Below are 23432 nucleotides of genomic sequence, written 5' to 3'. Positions count from 1 at the left end.
CGGAGAGCTGCCGAGAAAACCGTCTCCGCAGAGGCGCTCCACCGCTGACCTTCCCCCGTCCAGAGGAGACCCGTGTCGCGGCCGGTAGCCCTCTTCTTAGGGCGAGTATCTCCCTGCCAGGACCTGCCAACCCCGCCCCTGACGCCCCGCCCGCGCGCCGGAGGTGTGAAGAGGGCCGCGTGACGCCATTGGGGCGCGACTTCATCTTTGTCAGTGAACAAAATGGCGCCGTACTGCGTCCTGGCGGCTCGGCTGCGGGTGAGCGGGGCGGCGTGGGCGAGCGAGCGAGGGGGCGGGGTGGCGGCGGCGGTGGCGGCTGCGGCGGGTGGGAGCGGGAGCCGCGGTGGGACGAGGACCGTTACCCGCCTGGCGGGCGGGAGGCCGCAGCTTCTGGGCCGTCCCCGCCCGTCCCCGCCTCCGCCTGTAGGTCAGCGTGTCCCCGGCGCGGCCCAGCGCCCCGTTTCTATGGCGATGGCGGGTCGGCCGCGGCGGCAGCGCGGCCGCCTCTCGGGCCCCGGGGCAGGGCGCCTCCCGCCGCCGGGCCCGGCCGGCCCTCAAGGTGAGCGCAAGGTGAACGGGGCGGCGGGGACGCGGCCTGGCCCCGCCGCCTCCCCCTTGTCCCGGCTGGACCCCGCCTCGGTGGGTTGGGGTCGCTGTCAAACCGCGGGCCCGGCGGGGTGCCGGGCGGGGCGGTGAGCCTGAGGGCATGGGCAATAAAAAGCCTTTTCCAGGGACGTGCTTTTTTCTTCGTCTTGTCTTCTATTTCTTCCCCATATCAGTGTGCAGCCACAGCACAAGGTGACTCCTCGTTATGTGAATGAGTGCAAAGGCTATCTTCTGGCTACTTCTATTCAGAAATCTACTTTTAATATGAACAGAAGCCCCTGGGTGAAAAAGATGCCAGGATCTATATATAAATGGGACCTAGAAAGACTGAAAAAGCCACCTGGACAGGCACATAAACTTCCTTTTTTTCCAAGGCAGTGATAGTGATTCACTTGTTTATCATGACCTCTAAAAATCACATCTGCCTGTAATATGAGCTTGCCATGGAGATTCTCTTATTTGAGACATTATTGTATTTAATGTGTACTCCATAATCAATATTTCATTATTTTTTTAAAGCCTGGAAGGTAAATATCAGGATGCAGTTTTATTTTTTAGGGCTGCTAACAGGGATAAGGAAGCCTATGCTCCCCTTAATAAAGCATGTGATGAGGTCAGGCAATTTAACTTCTCAGTTTGCCATTTGTGACCTTGACCAACGTGTTTCCTTTTCTTAGGAAGCCAAACTAAGAACTTGGCTTCGAGTATACTGAAAGTACTTTGTGAAGCTTAATTCATGTTTTATATTACTTCCTTACTTTAGAGGTAGGCTTTATAGCTTTTTTTTTAATGTAAGCAAAAGTAACAGAATAGCACCTTTCAGTTAACTTGGTATATTCATTCTTAATTGTTAAAAAGTTTTTAATTTTCACTTCGAACAGAAAAAACTACTCATAAAATGAGGGCAAATCTTTTATTAAGATAATGAATTGGTTCTCGTTTTATGGTATGTCATCACATGAGAACAAGCAGTCATTTGCTAAAATTAATATTGTATAATGTAAAACAAAGGCTGTGCTAACACAATGAATATGGGGAATTTAGTATTCTAGGAGGCTGTCTTCTATTATCAGGCTCAGGGTATGTGTTTTTTTTCCCCTGAGAAGGACTAAATCTGTGATGGTAATCAAATGTCCTTCTAGATGATCTCTTTCGATGCAGATTTTTTTTTTGCCCATGTGTAGCAGCCTAAAGATTAATGAATATGAGGATCGCCTTGCCAGTCACTGTGATAATGCCGCCATTGACCATGGAATATGTTATTAACATCGGTTCTACTCATCTCACATCCTAAAACTGGTTTAGAGTTGGAACTGCATAGGAAGCTTACCTCCAAGGGAAATAAATTTGAATTAGCTTGTTTTGGGCTAACTGTCCGATTTAAAGTACAATTTTTCTAATAGCCTTAAAGGGTCAAGATCTTTTTCATGCCTGTCTGAGAGATGCTTTTAGTAGCATCCCATTTCTCAAGCCATGTTGGCTGAGGATTGACTCAAAGAGTAGTACTGTAAAACTCTAAACCATTCAAAGTATCAGGGGTTTGTAGGCAAGTACTGAAATTTTGTATGCGAAGTTCTGTGTATGCTGGCAAAAAACAGTGCTGGCTAGAGCTAAACTGATCTTCAAAACTCTAATTTTGGTTGCTCTTTGGAGGTGGGTCTAGAAAATTAGACTGCATTTACAATTTGATTATACCACACTGCTTTTTTTAGTCTGAATCATGGTGAATGTTGGAAACTTGGCCAATATTCTTACATCAGGGAGGATGAGGAAAGATGGTATTTTGGGTTTCAACTAGGATTTCTAGGACTGATTTCGCAGATGGGAGTGCATGTAGCACAGTTGCTACTCTTTTGAACATGAGCTTTTGCTTACCGGACTTGTCTACCATATCCGCTGCCAAAATGTAAGTTAGTTTCTGAATTCAGACTCCCCTTGCATCTGGATCATTCACTGTAGTGAGCTAAATGCAAGATAGCTAGCTTTTCAAGATGAGCTTTTAAAATCTATAAAGATAAGTGCTAGCTTCCTTACAGAGATTTCAAAAATAATGACCCATTTAATAGGCTGGCTTTTTTGAGTCTTTTAAGGAAGTTTAACCCTGCCAAAATACCCATAGACTTAGGAGCCCTGTGATAATTACTGCCATTTCTTTTATTGAAATCTGAAAAGGACACTCAGATGCTGGGATAACAGATTCAGTGCCAGGTGAGAGGACATCACTTGGCACCCATTTGCTGGGTGGTCAGTCTGGAAATTAACAGTTCCTGGATAAAAGGGAAGATGTATAGATTGCTGGCTGCCTGCTTCCCTTGGCTGTTGGTCTCAAGGCACTTCTCACTACTCCATAAAAATACACCACAGAAGCCGCCCGGACCACCTACTATTTCAGGGAAGAGTGAGAGGGAATGAAGCTGGAAACTGTTAGGCTTGTGGCTTTTCCTTAATCTTCTTTTTCTGCCACCCTCTTTCTGAGGATACAGTGGAAAGAGGACAGGCATGGAGAATCGACAAGTGTGATGAGTGATATCTTGTAGATTCTTTATGAGGTGAGATCAGACTTTTGAACCAGGCAGTGTATGCTGTTGCTCATTGTTGGTGATGGATCCTTAGGCTTGCTGGGTACCAACATGAGAACGACTGTCTTGAATCAAATTGATTCCCAAGAGAGTAGAGTCTCGGATGAGATTTAAATAGCAGTAAAATGAAGATAGCACATTTTTAATAGGTGCCTTTTAAGTCTTATATAGACAAAAATGATTCTCTAGTCTCCTGGAACTGATTGGCCTAGGTGATTATTTTTCCCCATTTTTACTGGCCATCACAGAAACAGACCTTCAGTTTTGCAGACCTCTCTTGCTGATCTCCATGTCCAGACACATTTCTTCACCTCAAACATGCTCCCTTCCCACTTCTGGTAGCCTGAAGTCGTGGTCAAGCAGGAGTCAACTACTTTGTATTGCTACTTCTGTGACTACCATGTCAATATTTATATAGTATTTGAATAAATACTACTTTTAATTGAGCAATTTCATGAAGTAAAAAGATACATAGACATGTATGTTCAAACTGAAAAGATTTTATCTGAATTTTACCTGAAAGGTTTCTTTGCACCTCCCTTTGGAGAGCCCTGCTTCGGATTTTTATCATAATCAGCTTTGGTCCCAGGCAAGACTAGAATGCTATGAAGCCTCTGCCATTACTTTAATTTGCAAATGTGTTCTTCTGTATGCTGAATTATGGTGGAATTTAGCTTTCAGTTTACTGGGTGACAAGGAGGAACTCTATTAGTGTTACAGGGTTAGTGGTGGGGGAGGGGAATGGAAAGAAGGAATTACTGCATTAGACCGAAATACTTTTCCTGGTCTGGGGAAAAGATAATTTTTTCATGAACATTGATGAAATCCTTCAGAGTTTCTTTCAGCCACTCCAGCAGTTGGAGACTTTCACAAGATAATGGATGTCTTGTGAGGTAAAGACACTTCCACAGCATTAATTGTGCTGGGTAAATGCTGAAGTTTAAAAAAAAAGGCAGAACAAAACAAACACAGAAGTTACATGGCTACTAGTAAAGAGCTGCTTATGTATGTTAAACAATGAGAAGCTGGGTGGTATTTGGTTGGTTTGGGGGGTTTGGGTTTTTTTTTTTTGCCGCTGGAAGAAGGAGAAGTCTCAACTCTGACACCTGTGATATGTTCTGGAAGTTCTAAGCTTAAAGTACAGCACAGTGAAATTTGATGACTGGGTTTCATTTGCACTCCTGGAGGAGCAGTGCCCCCTCTTGTACCGCTATGTTCACTTACTTTAAATATTCTTTAATGAAAGTGGTGTGCAGCTGCTGTAGGTCTGTATTGCTCCTACCAAAAGCTGTATATCTAATAGCTTAGGATTGTTTGGTAAAAAAAACAAACTAAACCCTTACTGCTAGTGTGCTGGCTATTATGATCTCACCTAGATTTCCTGAACTTTTTATTGTGTAAGATACTAACAAATGTTATCAAAAGGACAATAAAACAAGAGATTTGGATAAAAAATGGTGACGTCTCATTGATTGTGATTATTTCAGGCAATGTTTTCAATGCTGGTTACAAGAAAACTCAAGAAAATATCTGCAAGGAAACATTAAAAATGCTTGAACAGATCTAAAGAATTGACTAGCATTTTTGACATTGCAAAACCAGTGATAGGTACTGTGATTGTGTTCTGTGCAAGGAATATTTGCTGATTTACAATCATACATATAAAAGGCGTATTTAATGCAATACTGCTATGTTAATTAACCTGTACTTATCAAAACCTTGTAATGCTGAAGTAGAGGATGAATAGAAAAAACAGGATTAAGATTGAAGTGTAATACTGGAGGAGGAAAAACCCTGGACTCTTGTCTTCAGTCTGTTTCCAGACCTTCTAGTGCTGATGACTGAGACTTTCAAAGGATGTAAGAAATGCATGTGCCAAATCCTTGGAAGTTTTTAAGGAGGCTGCCCTCTGTCTCAGTTTACAAAGCTGTGTGAGAGCCTTTTAACCCTGGCACTGACCTGTCTCTTTCAGGTCAGGTGCTGTAAAGGTGCCTCACCATAGCCTGCCCTTCTCCCATGTTTCAGGGAACTGTTTCACTGTGGAAGCTGCCAAGCGAAATTTGGGTTTTCTTTCCATGGCATTTTCTGCTGATGTGTTCAGCTTGCAGTATTCATCTGTCTTGCTGTTAACTCACCTGTAAGGCAGGTTTTTCTTAAGGGAAGGGTGAGTATGCCTTTGTGAAATTGTAGATAAATAGCACGTGGATCTGAGCAGCCAGGTTGGTGCAGCTGATGTGTTTGTTCCACCTCTTGCCTCTCTCCTGCTCTGCATTATGTTGTAGACCAGGCATGTACATCAAAGTCACTCTAGCAAGCATTGAAACATGGGTCATGTTATGTGGAAATATAATAAGCTTTGTAACGGTATGCAGGGACCCTGCATGGGGAACTTAGTATGTGATGATAGAACAGATGGGTATCTACTCAGTCCCATACTGTGTCACCTGCCAGTCCTTCAATATAAACTCAATACCAGTGAGCAAATTCAAACCTAGGGTTTGCTTGCTTTGGAAACTGCATAGGTTCTTCTCCACCATGGCTGTAATATGTCAGGAGTATAGCAAACTGGTGTTTGCTTGAGAATTATTTCAGCATTGCCTGAAAGCACTTTTCCCACGGAAGTGTAAGGCATTTGGTGCTATAATTAGAAGTGTAAAATAATTTGGTAAATGCTACCCATTCTGGGTAACCTGGTGTCTCACTGTTTAACATAATATGCAGTATAGTACCATCAGATGTTCATGGGGTGCCTTTAAAAACCTTTGCAATTTTTCTATTTCTCAGCCTGTAAAATCCCAGGAATAACAACTGAAAAGCAATTGATTTATTGCTATGTTATAGGAATTCACTCTGCAAGGTTCCAGTGCTAATACTCTCCTTTTTCCAGCATGCCTTGAATAGTGGGATACGACGCTACCATGTTGCTCCTGTCCTGTGCCAGCGGGCCAAGGTGGCCATGAGCCACTTTGAGCCTAATGAACACATAAATTATGAAAAGCTGGAGAAGAACATCAACATTGTCCGTAAGAGGTAAGAGTGGAGGAAGGAAGAGGGGAGGGGTCAGAATTCAGCTCTGAAGTGATGGGAGAGGAGGAAATAAATGTCTTGGGACCTTGGCGTAGGGAATATTTACTAGGGAGAGCAGCTTTGAGCAGTGGCAGTCACAAATGTGACTGAGTTGTAGTGTCCCCACATAGTGGTGGGGTACTGTGAGAAGAGTTGAGGGTTACAGTGAAGCACTGCGACACGCAGAGAACAAGGCCAGTGCAGAGGAGGTGCTAGAAAGGGCTCTCTCCTCTTTGTTTAATGCCCTCTTTGAGGAGCCTTCATACTGGCCCTCGCTCCTTTCTGGGGAAGCAGCGTGTGGGCAGCATTCATTATAGACTAATGCTCCTTTGCACTGTGTTTCAGTAGTGAATGTTCTCCTGTGATCCACTGTAGGCGTTAGGCATGGAAAGGAGGGCTAGAATTCATAGCATATGTAAACATAGTGACCTTAATCTGCTGATAGAGACTTGTGTGCCTGTAAAGTTGTCATTCCTGCTCCACTTACCTCGGCAGTGGTTTGTATGACATGTCCTTCAGTCTGCACATCCTTTGTTAAATGCGGTAGCTCTCATTTCAAGTCATTGTATCTACTTAGGTACTTCTCAGAAGGTCTCACCACTGACATAAATAGGTTCCTCAACTGATACAACTGCAGGATGCAAGGTCTGAGGTCATGAAATTCTGCTTAGTTGTACTTGCTTGCTGTGGGATCTGGTATTTGTGAATTGAGTCTGACCTCTGTCTCATCTCCACCTTTGCTGCCCTGAGGTATGACACAAGAAACGTTTCTTTGTGTAGGAAGATTATAAAAGAAAGCATAGTGACATTAATCCATATACTTTTGAACTTTCTGGACTGAACCCTTGTTTTAGCCATCTGCCAATTGATATTTTAGTGCTGTAAGAAGAGCATGGAGGTTTCTGTGTGTTAATAGGTCTTAACAGTCCAAGTGATATGAGGAAGTGTTCTGTTACATGCTTAAAAGGGCAAACGTTGAAGTACACAAGATGCAGATACTACAATTCTTCTCCCCAGGCTTGACCGTCCCCTGACCTTGTCTGAGAAGATTGTATATGGACACCTGGATGACCCAGCAAAACAGGAGATTGAGCGGGGCAAGACCTATCTGCGCTTACGGCCAGACCGTGTGGCCATGCAGGATGCCACTGCTCAGATGGCAATGCTACAGTTCATCAGCAGCGGGCTGCCAAAAGTGGCCGTGCCTTCCACCATCCACTGTGATCACCTCATCGAAGCCCAGTTAGGTGGTGAAAAGGATCTTCGAAGAGCCAAGGTCACTATTGCAGAGACTTAAATTCTGTCTGTTTGACAGCCTCTTTCCAGTCAAAGGAAGGGATTTTTTTTTTTGACCCAGAAGGACAGCATGAGTCAGATATGACAACAGATTGCCTGTTGTGGTCAGCTCTGTAGATAGGTCAGATGCAGCAAAGAAACAGAGTATACAGATCTTTGGGAGTTTTTCAGTGGAGATTCATTCATTACATGGTTTAAAGGACCATGAATGTAGGAACAGCTAGTCTTAATCTGTTAATGATGGAAGCCCGGGTCGTATGGGTGTTCTGGAGAGTGAGAAGATATTTCAGCTAAGGGAACAGGAAAAATTTATTTCAAAGGGGAAAAAAAAAGGAAGACAGATTACTCTAGAGTGTTATGCTTTTTGTGCCACAGTACAGCAGTGTGAAAAACTTCTTGAACGTATGTCTGCATAGCACTGGTGTATCCTGTGAGGGGGGAGCAAATAATTACTTTGCTAGTGATTAGCTGAAGAAAACTAACTGAAGCATGTGCAGCTTTCAGGGCTAGCGAGGGTAGGTGTAAAAGTATAGAGAAGCATGGAGGATGTTGTTTTTTATTTGGGAATTTCAATGTGTTGTTTGTCCAGCTGCTGATTCACTGTCTTTCTTAAATTTCCCGCTCGCTGTTTTACTGCTTATTCCTCCGTAGGGGCTTCTGTTAAATATAGGCACATTCATCTCTGTCCTACATACCACAGTGCATCTGCCAAGGAAGAACATGCTCTTAGCATAGCAGAGAGGTGGGGGAAATCTTGTTACTCCAAGTGGACCTAGCCTAAGTCCACTGTCAGAGCCAGAAGGAATTGTGCCTTGAATGTTGATACCAAAATTTACAAACAGTAAACAGTTTGTGGGAGCTCAGCTGCATTTTAAGATTTTAGTCCATTTCTATTCTAAGAAACTTCTGATGTAGCTGCTTCTGGCTTCCTCCTTCAGACCACAATAAAGCAACTTATACCACTCAGGAGTGAATTTGGGGAGTTCTTGCTCCACTTGTCTCAGTCCCAAGCTGTGCGATTAAGAATTTGGGACTTACTAAATAAGACAGTTTCTTTTCTTCCCTTCACCTCCTGTCTTCCCCTTCCCCCTATTCCTGCATTTGTTCTCTGTAGTGCAATTATATTTGCTGTAGCCCTGAGCTGAGCTGAGTCCCTTCTTTGCCATCCGCTTTGAGCAGACCGAGTAAAGGTCCTGCCTTCTTCTGACTGGGTTCTGCTTCTGTTGCTGCCAGTTGGCACACAATGAATGCTGGCAGGCCAGAGGGTGGTTTGGATCTGCTCCTGGCACATCAGCATGCTTTACTGGGGGAGGGATGCACAAACAGAGTGAAGTGACCCGACTCCCAGTGGAAAACGAGGCTTAAAGAACTGCTGCTGCCTCATGGGAAACTTCAGCAAATGTGCGCTGAGACAATTCTTCCATTATCTCCAGTTTCCCCTTTCTCTTTATTCTGAAGGGTAGCTGCATGAGAACAGTCTAAGAAACTCTCTCCTCCTAGTGCTTATCTTATCTACTCTGCCACTCCTCTGCCAAGAACTATCAGAACATAATAGTGTCATACTTCCTTGGCAACTGTGGTTATTCTCACAAGCAATTTTCACAGTGTGACCTCCACCAATAATGGTGATAGTGCAGCAAGAAAGGCAGCATTGTGCGAGTCTTAAGCAGGGGACTTGGTAGAATGAGAAATGACATCCACCAACTCCCCTAGCAGCAAGCAACTTCCAGTTCCATTTCTTAATCTGTAAAAATAAAACCAAAATGCTTATCTAAGGGGCTTGAAATGTCTGCAAAGCATCTGTAAAAGCAAAAGGAACAGCTGGTAGAGAAGGAAGGAGGGGCTAGAAGAAGAGAGGGAAACAGATTAAACACCACCACCACCACCACCCCCAGAATACAAGAAGTGAACAGAGCATTTTTAAATGCCTTATTGGTAGGTTTTTCCTTTAATTGTGCTATTTCCGTTGTGCTGTTCAGAATTGGAAACTAAAAAAGATGCTTTAGTAGAGCTGCAAGTTGAATGAAATTAAATGGCCTGTTACACCTGATTGGCAAACAGTCTTGATCCCTTTTGGTTTTAAGAGTGGTGTGCACCTCCATCTAGCCACTACAAAACCGTGGAGCAAACTACAGACAGGCATGGGAGGGAAGGGAATGTGTTTGAATGAGCTCTTGATGTATGGAAGTACAAAATGTGTTACTAATGCTATGCACTTCCCTGTGTGAATAGGACATAAACCAGGAGGTGTACAACTTTCTAGCAACAGCTGGTGCCAAGTATGGAGTGGGATTCTGGAAACCTGGGTCGGGAATCATTCACCAGGTAAAGTGTGTGTGTGTTTGCAATCTCTGAACATGCAGTGGCTCTTTTACCTTATGCTGAAGAGAGAGCTCAAGTGTAAACCCTTAGAGAATTTCACCAGCTTAGGGAAACATCTTGCTTTCCTTGGGGTGGGTGAGGTTTCTTGCTTCCTCTCTCTCTGAGTTATCTTGATAACAGTGTTTTTTCTTAAAAGGTTATTTTGGTCAAATTGTACCCTGATGCGTGATTAGGTAGTGTCAACAGCATGCCCATGCCATGTGCATCACAGAAGCTTGAAATATCTTAACTGCTTTATGGGCTGGCACCTCTTGGTACGATTGGGACAGTAAGGTGATACCATGAAGCTGGCTATATAGGGCTTATGTGAATTGCTTTTGGTGGTAAGGAAAACAGCTTTGGGAACATACTTTTTTTAGGGTTATTTTGTATGCATTTGGTTCCATAAAAACCAGGAGAGTATATAAGGACATCAAACAGAGCAGCTTACTTTAAGTACTCAAGAATGGCAACGCATAACGAGTTGCTATGTGAATTTGAATAAAATGCAAACCAGTTTCCAAGTCTGAGATTCTCTTGTTATAGCACTTGCATCTTAAACGAATATGACTGTCGCAAGATAACTTACCACTTAATGAGGCTTTTTGTTTTTTAAAACCAACACTTCTGGCAGGATTTCCCTACCTTGCTCTTGGTTGATTTGCTTTGTGGGTCCAGTAGACATTTTTCATTGTTCCTCTGAGTCACAGGCAGTAAAAATTTGAAGTGCAGCGTGAAGCAAAAGGAGTGGAGAGGAGAGGAGAATGGATGACTGATAAGCATCCTGTCAACAGGGAACTTGTGGCTAGGTGCAGTCAAGAGCTCTCTGCTGCGTTTTCTTAGCTACAAAATGAGTTACTAAGGTTACCTGAACTTGGTGTGACACAACAGAGAAAGGAAAGAGAACAGGTGAACTCTCCAAAAGGTTATGGAAATGCCTCAGGTCATTTGTGCTCTGAAACCACTTGTAACATCTGTCACGTGGCAACATAGCTCCGTGCCGTGGTTACCAGCTTTCTTGTGGCTTACTTTCTCTGGCTGGAGAAAATTGGTCGGGCTGTATAGCTTCAGAATCCAACTCTGTCAAAGTGAAGCCTTGAAAGTGACCTTTCTCACACAAGTATATTAAGGTGAGCCACAAGCAAATAAAGCTGGAAGTAGAAGCAAAGCCTTGGTCTTCTCAATAAAGGGCCACCTTAATTCTTTCCAAACCGTTAGCAGCACATGCTGCGAGTCCTGTGCTTCCCAGACAGGCTGTCCGTAACATAGGTGTGGCACACATGCAGTGAGAAGTTTATTAGCTTGAGTTCTCTACTACTATAGTTTTTTCTACCATAAAAATAATTTTTCATTGAAGAACTGTTTTGTGGTTTTGTTAATAGTTGAAGAGTCTTGCGTGGAATCAATAGCAGCAATAAGGGAAGGGCAGCCTCTTGGTGTATTTGTGAGGGATTCATCTATGCGATTAGGTTTTGGCTGGTGGCATGGGTTGGAGGAGCCTTTTGTTATTCTACTGCTATGGGAGCATAAAGACTATGAAAGGTCTTGCTAGCTCTGGATAGGTGAACTGACTTGCTCAGCAGTTGATTAAGGGTGTGGAGGCTAAGGAACAGACTCTCGAGCCCTAAGAAAGGTGGCACTTTAGCAAAAGCCTGAACTGGAAGGAAGGAGTCTTCCAGTGAAAAAATGGAGATCACTTTTTAAGTTTTCTTACTATCCTGGGATGAGCAAGGATCCTGGGGCTGAGACTTGATACCTGTTGTTACATCCTCCACAAGGAGTATGAAACAGAAGTGAATTTCCAATCCAAACCAAATTCAGTTACTTTCTTGCTACTGAAAACTGCAAATACAAAACTGATCTGAATTCTTCTTGTCTTTTTCCTTGCTGTCTTCCCCCTCTTTTCCCAACAAACAAGCAAGCGAACAATCCATTTTTATTTTCAGATCATTCTTGAGAACTACTCCTACCCTGGGGTTATGCTGATCGGCACAGATTCACACACCCCCAATGGAGGTGGCTTGGGAGGAATCTGCATTGGTGTGGGTGGAGCTGATGCTGTAGATGTCATGGCAGGAATCCCTTGGGAGCTCAAATGCCCAAAGGTAGGAGCAAAAGGAATACTACTCCTCAATGTGAAGGGTGAGATATAAGATATGTAAGAAATGTTGATTTTCAGGCACTACACATATAAGGTACTATATACAATTACAGTCTTGTTTGTAATCACACACTGGCTTAAACAGCTGGTCTGTGATTCATTGGTAGCTTTGACTTTCCATTTCCAGCTTTTTTATTCAGGGACTGAGAGTGATAGGTGATTATTGGTCTCCCTTCAGTTCGCCCTGTCAGTGGTTTCAGCCCTTGTGCACGTTATGATACTTCAGGATTTTCTCTTTTTTGGTATTGTAACCACCCAGATTCTTAGGAAAAACTCTGCGGAATTGTTCTGGCTGCTGAAAGGAAATAGTGTTAGTATTTTTATTTTTTTTTCCACTAATGTTGCCCAGGTTATTGGTGTTAAACTGACTGGCAAGCTTTCAGGCTGGAGTTCTCCTAAAGATGTGATCCTGAAAGTGGCTGGCATCCTCACTGTCAAGGGTGGAACAGGAGCCATCATTGAATACCACGGGCCTGGTGTGGATTCAATCTCTTGCACTGGTAAGACAAGGCGAATCTCTTACCTGGAGTGGATTGTTGTTGGAGCTGGGTATTGAGTTGTCTGTGGAGGCTGGGAAGGGAATCAGGCAAGAAGTACTAAATGTTCTCCCTTAGCCTGGCTGGGTGATAAGTACACGGCAAACTGGGAGAGCGGGTGAGAGTGGTGTAACAAGATAGCACTCCCTCTCCTTGAAAAAGTGACCTCTTTCTCTTAAATGTTCTTATGACTTGGAGAACACTGAATGGTTAATTGTGAAGAATCCTGTGAGATGGTGCGTCAGGATAAGAGTAAGGGTGGAGGTATTCCAGCGTATGCTTAGAGGGTGGAGATGCCAGAGATAAAGGCTGACATTTTAATTTCAGCCTAAAATAGGCTGTGGATAGAGGAAAGAAACAGGTTGAAGGGGGTACATGTGAGACAGCTACTAAAGAAAAAGCTTTTTAGAAAGGCAGGGCAGAGAGGAGACCAGCAGTCTGTAATGTGCAGTCTTACACTAGCTAATTGTGGGTCTTCATTGCTGAATTTGAACCAGCAAAAACTGCAGTTGTCTGTAATGATGCTAGTTAGGACCAAATTATGAGGTGTCCCTTCCTTTGGCTTGAAGTGCAGCCTTCAAGCTGGGCTTCTCCTCTCCATTTGCATGGCTTGGCTACAACTTGGAATATTTGGTTTTACAAACTGAGAGCAATTTGGGATTTTTCTGCTGTGAAATCAGAGGAACTTGACCTGTTATATCTGCTTCTAGCTTGTTAAATGTAAAACAGCAGCTTCTACAGCTTCATCGCTATGTCCTTGAAAGGCATGGGTGATCACAGTGCTGTGAGCAAATGTTTGGATTATTTTTAATTGTGTTCTGTCACTGGAAGCTTTTTATTCAACCCATTACATTTCTGGCTCTTTCAGTAAAGATAAATGAGGTGGTAGGGAGGGACAGGACACTCATTGCAGGTAGCAGAGACACTGCTTACTGCTGTAAATATATTTGGTGCTCAGTGCAGATGGAGGGTTCCCCGTCATGCCTTTCCGTATCTGCAAGAATCAGTCTAGCTTTCAGCTTCTTCCTTGCAGAAAAGTCTGGTCACAGGCACTGTACTGATCAGAAATGTTAGGGGCTGAGCCAGCCGTTATGTGGTCAGTGTGTCCTCTCTGCTGTGGAATTAGGTTTCTGTAGCTAGTTCCCTGCTCTCTCTTGGTTTTGCTGTCTTTTCCATGGACTGACTTTTGAAGAATTGAATGGCCTTGGACTTTCTCATTGACCCTGTGGTCTCTACTCCCACTCCTTTTCTAGGAATGGCAACAATCTGTAACATGGGAGCTGAAATTGGAGCTACCACATCAGTCTTCCCTTACAATGCACGGATGAAGAAATACTTGGGCAAGACTGGGCGAGCTGGTAAGAGGGTTTGGGAGTTGAAGTGGGTAGAAGTGTGGGTTCAAGTGAAGGTGTATTCTGGGAGCAGCATCCTCCTACAATGGTGTCTGATGTGATTTCTGACCTCACGTGGTCCCGTAGGTCATCTGGTACAAGCGGGAAGTCTATAGATGAAGTGGCTGGGGAAGTATACGGTGCACCCCCTGTGTTTAGCCATTCCAAGCTTTTTCTTTTCCCTCATACTTGCTGCACTTCTCAGATCTCCTTTCTTTCTTATTCCAGACATAGCTGCGTTGGCGGATGAATTCCAGCAACACTTGGTACCGGATTCTGGTTGTCAGTATGACCAGGTGATAGAAATCAACCTCAGTGAGGTAAGGCTTCCTTCACACTTGCCGTCTTGGATGTTGTGATGTGACTCTGCTTTGTGTGAATGTGGACCAAGCTGAGAGTTGGTGTGACACCCCTGACACTGTGCTAGAACATGTAACAAACACTCAGGTCTGCTTCACTGACAGCTCCTCCTCCGGTGTTCGTGTAGGAGAATCCTATTTAAACAGCTTCCAGATAGAGCTATGAAAGGAATTGATTTTCTGCTGTGTTTTGGGTTTTTTCTTGGCTACTGTAATTTCTGACTTTGTCACTGTTTCTTAAAGCTGAAGCCGCATATCAATGGACCTTTCACACCAGACCTGGCGCACCCTGTGTCAGATATTGGTGCTGTGGCAGAAAAGGAGGGCTGGCCTGTTGATATCAGAGTTGGTGGGTAGCATTTGCTTTCCTCTGCCTTCATCCTTGTGGCATAAATGTTGCACTCATGGGATAAGCGGTTGGTCGCGTAGCAATGCTTTAATTACTGCCGTGTGTCTTTTGACTTTCCTGCAGTGTCATCTTTTTGTGGCCATATGAATTTGCTGGGAAGTGTAGTGGCCACCTGAGCCAGGTCGGTGGGATGAGATCTGGGATAGTTGCAGGGATTTTAATCTCAAGAGGCAGACAAGTTTGGTTTTTTCCTTCTTGGAAACTTTTGAATGATTGAGTTGACAGGAATGTTATCTGTTGAAGAGCACCTTTGTTAAAAGTCTGTTGCAGAGATTTGTCTGTTGTAAAGATCTGTCAGGAGCATGATTGTCAGTCCTCCCCGCAGTTGGCTGTTGAGCTCTTGGGACACAGTAAAGTTAGTACTTGTTGTCCTAAAGAGCAGGCTTGGATATTTATATAATCACTTGTGGGATGGTAACCTGTTAGTCGGCGTCTCAAGTGTTGCTCACTGGGGGAATGGAAAGAATGCAAATACATTGTAAAGGCCACATCCCAGGTGGGAAATGTATTATTCGATAGTGTTACAAATAGGATCAAGAGCAGCTGTAACTGAAAGAGAATTTATTTTTTCCTGGTTAGCACCAGAATGCTGTCAGGACAGACAGTATGTCCTCATGTGGTCTTCATACTGTAACAGGATGCTTTCTTTTCATCATTTCCTCCATTTCTTGCCATCTTGATTTGAAGCCTTTTCTGTCTGTAGAACAATACCTCTCTGTGGTAACTAGCTTAACCAAAGTGCAAGTAGGTGACACTTGGATCTTGTAAAACAATAACCAGACTAGTGACCAGGTAGCGTGTTCCGACTATGCAACCTCCAAAGCTGGACAAGGGATTGCTTGTGACCGCAGTGGATTGCTGAGAGGTTTGGCAGTGTTAGTACCTGAAACCGTTTCAGATTCCTTGTCAGCAGAAAAGGTGGTTGTCCCTTGTTTTTTCTGCTGAGAGATGGGTCAGGGAGAAGCATCCTAGAACTGGGGCTGCAGTAACCACCTTCCTGTTTCTATCAAACACCACAGGCTTGATCGGCAGCTGCACCAACTCCAGCTATGAGGACATGGGACGCTCTGCAGCAGTGGCAAAACAGGCACTAGCACATGGATTGAAGTGCAAATCTATGTTCACAATCACACCAGGCTCAGAGCAGATCCGTGCTACCATTGAAAGGGACGGTTATGTGAGTATGGCTGATCTTTACACTTCCAAACAGTAAGTGTTAAACTCTCTTCCAGGCAGTACTCAGGAGTCCAGAGGTAACTAACGGAAACATCTTAAACTTTGTCTTCACTTATCACTAGAGGTGCAATTACTGATGTAGTAACCAGCCTTGTGTTACTATGCCTGTGGGTCCTGCCGTTACCTTGACAGTGTTTTGACTTTACTACCTGGGTGTATAAGAATGGATCGGAACTGGACAGAGCCGAGACAGTTATCAGGAACTGGGGCCCTGAGGAGATAACAGTATGCATAGCAAGGGATGCCTTGTGCTCCTGGGATTCTGTGGATGGCCATGGCTGATGAAGGGCTAGTACCCACCTGCAATCCAGTTTTCTCCTTTAAGAACGGTTTAGGATGTGAGCAAGCCCTTTGTCAGAGACTAAACTAGACTAAATTTTCAGCAAAACTCCTATTTGACTTAAAAGGAGTGTTTCTGTAGAGGAACCATCACCTACTTTCTCCCCTTTTCTGTGCAGAAAATTGTTTTAATTAATTCTAATATATAGTAAATGTTAGATGTTCTCACAGCATGGGGGGCAGGTCTTCACACGTGGCTATGTCCAGCCAATGCTTAATGCCTCCTCTAACCAAGTCCACAGTCATACCTTTCCTTAACAGCCGCCTTCCTAATTGAATTGTTTGCTGAATGGACAGAGCAGGCATACACACGTATACACTGCACTGTCACTAATTTGCCCTTACACGGACAGGAAGCATGTAGGATATTAATCAGACCAGACATTGCCCTTCAGTCAAATATCTGCGAGTGACTGGACTGCTTGATTTGAAGTAGGTAGAGAATGGGAACATCATGGCAAGTCATCCTGCGCTCTTCCCCGGTGTTAACTTACAGCTTTACTAGGATCAAACCCCATGTGTTTATAAAAGTGACTCAAAACCTGCAAGTGAAACAAGGAGGGGAATTTTCTCAGGCTTGGTGCTTTCTGTTAGAAGACAGGTGTCCTTTTCCCCTGAAAGAGCAACCCCAGAAACGTATTCCAGACTTTCTACTAGTAACAAAGTTGTTCTCTGCCCCCAGGCACAAATCCTGCGAGATGTTGGAGGGCTGGTTCTTGCCAATGCTTGTGGGCCATGCATTGGCCAGTGGGACAGGTAAAGTGAAAGACAGACTTCACTGTGACTTTATATCTTTTAGGTCCTAAATTGTTCTGTGAAGCCAACTTTCATTGTAGGTATAACACACTGGGAATTAAAAGTAAATGCTTAAAAACCTATTGGCCATAGCTGTCTGATATGCACGGGAGGAGAAGAAATGAAAGACTGCAGGTGTACATTGAGCCTTTAGGTGAGTGAAGCTGCAGAATGGCCACAAGTGTGGCCACACCTGGAGGCTTCTTATAGTAGGTAAAAAGTGGGGAGAGAGATTTGTTATCTGTGAAGTGTGGACTGGAGTTTGGATGGTCCTTTTAAAATAGGAAAAGTGAATTGGTCCAGCTTCAGTCATGGAGTGGCAGGGAAGAAAATTCCCAATAGAAGGGATGGGAGACATATTCTCATGTGGCTTTGTTGCTGCTAATGGTGGGATGTCCAAAGGCATCTGATTAATGTTAGACAGTTGAACAGTGCACAACGTGAGCTATGAAAACTACTCCAGGAATCAGTGTCTGACTTGGTTTTGCACTGTTCTTGGTTTTGAGTCTGAGCTTAGGGGAGGAAAATGTGTCCAGGCACCGATTAATGTTTCCAAAAGATAGTGATTGCTACCAAAACCAAGCTGGGGGATTGTCATGTTCCACTCAGATGAGGGAGACAAGTGACTTAGCAGCGAGACATCTAGAAGCAATATTTCCTTTGGATTTGATGAGCACATTTGTTTCTTTTACAGGAAGGACATCAAGAAAGGGGAGAAAAACACAATAGTTACATCCTACAACCGGAATTTCACAGGTCGCAATGATGCCAATCCAGAGACTCATGCATTTGTGACCTCTCCAGAGGTAAGAAACATCCAGAGGGGAGCTGTGGAATAGTTCAGGGTGTCTCGGGAGCTAATTCCTCTGCCTGCAGGAGAGACCCAGTGTAGCTTGGTTTGTAACTTGGCTGCTGGGTTTGAGACTGTTAGGCATAGGACTTTCAACTTAAGAGAAGGCAGGTAGAATATGCCTTTAAATTTGTCATTTTTTCTTTCAGATTGTCACAGCCCTGTCCATTGCTGGCACTCTAAAATTTAACCCCGAGACAGATTACCTGACAGGGTCAGATGGGAAGAAGTTTAAACTAGAAGCACCTGACGCAGATGAGCTGCCCAAGCTGGTAACTGCTCGGTCTGGAGATGGAGGGAGGGAAGGCCTGTCACTAGTAGTGTTTTATATGTAGTGAGGGAACTTTTGTGCACTGACCTCTTCCTTAGTGTTAAAGCTAGAACAGGTGCAGTTGCCTGTATTGGCTTGGTCTCTTCACGTGCTGTTGGGGCTGGCTGAGGCTGATGATTTTCCTTTCTTCTTTGGAAGGAGTTTGACCCAGGCCAGGACACCTATCAGTACCCTCCCAAGGATGGCAGTGGGCAGCATGTGGATGTGAGCCCCACCAGCCAGCGCCTCCAGCTTCTTGAGCCCTTTGATAAGTGGGACGGCAAGGATCTAGAAGACATGCTGATCCTCATCAAGGTCAGGAGCGAAGTTGGGGATCGGGGAACACCAGCTACAACAGGACTGCTCGAACAGGGGTTTGCACATCAATTGCTAGAAGCTTTGGATGTGCCTTTGAGCTATCTGTGATTCCCTCCCCTACAACCACATTGTTATGGAAAGTGAAGCGCAAGAGCCTTCCTTCCTTCCAGGTGTTTCCTTCTGATACTTCTTTCTGTTGTAACTAAGAGACTTTTCTCCTTTGGGCTAGTGGTTAGCTAATACCATGAAAAATTAAGCTTGTTATACCATGTAATAGGATCCTACCCATACCATGCAGTCTGCAGAATTTGTCCCAGTTATAACCTGCAGCGGAAAGGTGGATGGGTTCTTTAATCAGCATTTCTAATACCTGACTGTTCTAAGATGCATTTTGTCTGAAACAAGGTTGTTAGGAACTTCTCATCCATCAGTATGTGTGTTCTCTTCCCATTTTATAGAAAGAGAAATTACTTCACAACAGTTAAGCATTGCATTTCAGTCTCATAATTTCTCCTCACTGTCTGGGGTGAGTTAACAGGCTGAAAACTTCAGTTAATACAGTGGTGGGTTCTGAAATGCAATCCCTTAGGAACTGACCTTCAGGATCATTGCTGATTCTCAGTGGCAGAGAGTTGCAGGTACTCCCAAGGGCCATACCGAGCGTTGCTTGAGGTTTTTGACATAGGCAATTCCTTTGCAAGCACTTTGGGACTTACCAGTTGGAAGGCCATTATCTCTGGTTGGGAATTCTGTTCTTACAAGGTGAGAAGGCTTAGGTACAGATTGGAAACTTAGAGGAAACACTTGGCATCTTTCTGAACTGCCCCAGCAGGGACGCTGAGCTGTAGCAGGAGGGGCTTAATTGCTTTTTGTACCTGAAGAACCTGCTGCTGAAGGATGTGAGGACATGGCAGGAGGCGTCATGGCTGAGCTGATTTCTGTAATGTACCCTTTGGAACCCAACGCATGCAGAATGACCATTGTGTTCTGCCTTAGAGTGTCTAGATTCTGTAACAGATGCAGTGCTCTTGGGTTCATGCCCTCAAAAAGAGATGTGAGGATCCTTCAGAATAAAAAGTGTTAAGGAGAGTCAAGTCACTGTGATCCATCCTAAGACATTCTTCTCTTCTTCTACCCTTTAGGTAAAAGGGAAATGCACCACTGACCATATTTCTGCAGCTGGACCGTGGCTAAAATTCCGTGGCCATCTGGACAACATCTCCAACAACCTGCTCATTGGTGCCATTAACACTGAAAATGGCAAAGCCAACTCTGTGAGGAATGCGTTAACCCAGGAGTTTGGGCCAGTCCCAGACACAGCCCGTTACTACAAGGTGAGACTTTCCCCTGGCACATCTATTTTAAGAGGATGTTTATACTTTGGGCAGTCTGTGCCAAGACTGAGGATCTTGCCTTCCTGCTCTCAAGTAACAGCAGCTGTGAATTCACTCAACGTTGAAGCTTTTTCTTGGGACTTACTCTGATGATGGCAGTACCTGTAGGAGATTCTCTCCTTACCTGCTATGGGGAAGAGGGAGGAGGATCTTGTGACCCAGAGGGGACCAGAAATCATAGCCAAAAGGGGAAGAACTCCTTTAGGCACTGCACACCTTGCAAGGCACGGGTGTCATCAGACTGCAGCTAAATCTCGCCTCCTGGAGTGTTTCATCTGTGACTAGTCAAATGTTTAAATAGATTCTAATCTTGTCCCCCTTCATTCTTTAAAACTTTGCTTAGAACCTCAAGAAATGTCCTTTCATCCTCTGGACAGCTTGGCAGTGGTCTCAGATTGGTTCTTCCAGTAGACAGAAGTTACCCATATCACTTCCTGAAGTAGGGCAGGGATCACGGCTGGTGTGAATGCTGCTCAGGCACAGGACCATGGAAAGAAAGGTGGCAGCAAGGATTTGCTCTGGATCCCAAGGACAATCCTCATTAGTGAAGGATGTCAGTGCCTAACTGCTGTGAAGCACTTAATTCCTTTATTTCTGTCCTTGAAACCAAAGGGAGCCTTCTGGGAGAAGTTGTCATAGCACAGCAATGTCAGTAGTGTAGCACTGAAATTAGATTTGTGGGTGGGTATTTATTGTTAATTCCTTACTTGAGTGACTGCAGAAATGTAAGTCTGTTTCTTTTGTCACAGAAAATGGGTGTCAAATGGGCAGTTATTGGAGATGAAAACTATGGTGAGGGATCAAGCCGGGAGCACGCAGCATTGGAGCCACGTCACTTGGGGGGCAGGGTCATCATCACCAAGAGCTTTGCCAGGATCCACGGTGAGTCCGGCTTTCCCTGTGATGTGTGTAAACAGGATGTATTTGGTTTGGGTGGAAGCGGTGTTTACCTTGCCCCAGGGCTCAACACCGCAGGAACCCTGTCTGCTGACAGATGGCAAGGTCCCGTTTGTCAGGAATCCTGTTATGTATCTGGTTAGATACTCCACAAGCAGTGGATATGCTGATTTTGCTACAAAGATAGTATTTGTGGGAATACTACTGCGAGAAGCACTAGGCAGCCAGCAGGTGATCCTGACCCCCTGCAGTGTGTTGTTATAAACATGCTTGGTGGTTTGTTCTCTGCAGAAACCAACCTGAAGAAGCAAGGTCTACTGCCTCTCACTTTTGCTGATCCAGCAGATTACAACAAGATTCATCCTGTGGACAAGCTAAGCATTGTGGGGCTGGCAGACTTCGCACCTGGGAAGGTAACTGTGTATCTTGTCATCGCACCCCAGGGCAGGGACATGCCACTGACAGGACAGTATGGAGCTGTGTGCTCGGGGCCTGAAGCAGCACAGGCGCTGGTGGGCAGCACAGCCCGCCAGCCACACGAGACACTTTGCACCAGTGGTCGGGGGGGCTAGAGAGCAAGTCACAGTCAGATTGCATTGTTCTGAACAGTTATTAGAAACCCTTGTACAATATTCCGAATTCCTGGAGTTGTTGCCTTAAGCACAAGTGTTCCCTAGAAGGAACTGCATCCACACTTCTATGTTAAGACCCACCCTGAGCTACAATTTTCCATTCTTTAAAAACATGTAAGAATTTTCCTGTGAGAAGCTTCGGTTAACTTGCTCCCTTGAAAGAGAAGGGGGGAAAATAAAAACTGTCTTTCTCCTTTAGCCTCTGAAATGCATCATCAAGCACCCCAATGGGAGCCAAGAAACAATCATGCTGAACCACACCTTCAACGAGTCACAGATAGAGTGGTTTCAAGCTGGCAGTGCCCTGAACAGAATGAAGGAGCTGCAGCAGAAATCAAGCTAAGTGTGCACAATGCCCCAGTGCACTGGACTCAATTCAGCTTTGGCATTTTCATGAAAGTGCAATTCCATGCCTACTGTTGGAATAAATGTCTGATCAAATGTAACCATAGCTTCCTTTTTGTTATGGTACTTCCTCTTCACTGACACTTTGAAAAGGGAGTGCAGCTAGGCTTACTTTTGTCTGTTAAATTCCCCAGCTCCCTTTTTCTATTTTGGCTCAATTTCAGTTGTCCCACAGTTATTTATATTTGGAAATAACCAGCTAAGGTGGGTTTGTCTGCTCAGTTGGTTGTTTTCTGCCCGTTCACTTTACTGATGGCTAAAGACTTAAAACGAAAATAAAGAATGTGACCATCTCTTCTGCCTTGTGTTGTTACATTCATAGTTCTGCTCTTCAGCCCCTGCTTTCCCTGTCATTGTTGCTGAGAGGGTGGGAAAGAACTTCTTGGAGATATGGGATGGTACCTGCCCAGTTCTTATTCTGTAAATAATTGCTATATGAGGAGAAAAAAAAAACCAAAACCAACCCACCTGGTAAAAAAAGAGCCCTCACAGCTGTCTTGCACTGTTTATCCCTTGCCATTAGCCTCCTGCAGGCTACACTCATGACTGTCACCACCTTCCCAACTACATTCCTGTCTAGGGCAACAGTGCCACTACTGCAACAATGACAAACTTGCAAGGAGCAAGTGATTTACATGCTTTCCCAGCATCATGCAGGAAACTTCCTAAGCACAGCTTGCCTTCTCCCCAACAGGAGCTTGATGTTGAGGATCTCCTTAGGGCAGCACATAAAGCCACGCAGCTGCCACCTCACTGCGTTCCTGGGAGCTCTGACCCTGTGTGACAGGAGCGGAGCACAACGGCTATGTGGAGGTGCTTGGGCTGTTCTCTGCCCCCCCAGGACAGCCAGTGTGGAAGCCTCTCTCTGGCTGTTGAAGCTCTAACTTGCTTCACCCAAATTTCCACCTACACAAACAGCTGAGGGTGTTCTGTAAACAGTTTGTTTCCACCATAGCTAGATGATTGCATGTCTGAGCATACTGCTCTATAGACCGCATTCAGGGAGCTTATTGTCTGAGCAGATGGACCTCAGTTACTATGTGAGCCTAAAGAATTCTGGGCTCCCTTTTAATTAGGGCAATGCACCAGGAATAACAGTTCAGAATTAAGGGGTTCCAACAACGCTGCAGGGAGGGTGCTAGTGACTCAGGCTTTGTTTTCACAGTTGGAGGTTAAGCAGACCCACTATCCCAGGGAATTATAGCCCCTTCCTGCCAAATGTGGCTGGCTTTGTAATTATGTGCAACATCACTCTCTTGGCAATGGGCCCTGCATAGATTTTACTCACCGTTTTGTTCCCCCCTTTCCTTTCACTGCTGTCGGGGAGGGTGATGGCAATTGTTTGTTATTGGCTGTTAGAGCAGAGCAAAGTGTTGGTCTCAACACTGTCTGCCTTGAAATCCAAGTAGCTAAACTGCAGGAGGCAACTTTTTTCTTCCTGCTAGGCAGGAAGCTAATAGTTTCCCCACAAATTGTACAGGAAGGCAGGCTG

The 23432-nt window shown here is 44.6% G+C and overlaps 1 protein-coding gene across 1 annotated transcript; it reads left to right on the top strand.

Annotated features, from left to right (window-relative positions):
• The first annotated feature begins 59 nt into the window (after positions 1 to 59).
• On the top strand, positions 60 to 22233 carry ACO2 (aconitase 2). The gene is made up of 18 exons (XM_074871035.1): positions 60 to 258; positions 6073 to 6215; positions 7269 to 7527; positions 9780 to 9872; positions 11855 to 12013; positions 12419 to 12569; positions 13859 to 13963; positions 14225 to 14316; positions 14599 to 14704; positions 15784 to 15941; positions 17022 to 17095; positions 17829 to 17940; positions 18134 to 18256; positions 18454 to 18609; positions 19755 to 19946; positions 20756 to 20888; positions 21195 to 21316; positions 21735 to 22233. Exons 1-18 carry the CDS (start codon positions 223 to 225, stop codon positions 21876 to 21878), a joined length of 2358 nt encoding a protein of 785 aa, XP_074727136.1. The 5' UTR covers positions 60 to 222; the 3' UTR covers positions 21879 to 22233.
• The last annotated feature ends 1199 nt before the right edge of the window (positions 22234 to 23432 follow it).

Source organism: Strix uralensis, chromosome 5, assembly GCF_047716275.1.
Source record: "Strix uralensis isolate ZFMK-TIS-50842 chromosome 5, bStrUra1, whole genome shotgun sequence".
Classification (NCBI taxonomy): Eukaryota; Metazoa; Chordata; class Aves; order Strigiformes; family Strigidae; genus Strix; species Strix uralensis.
This window is presented reverse-complemented; position numbering and strand designations above follow the sequence as displayed.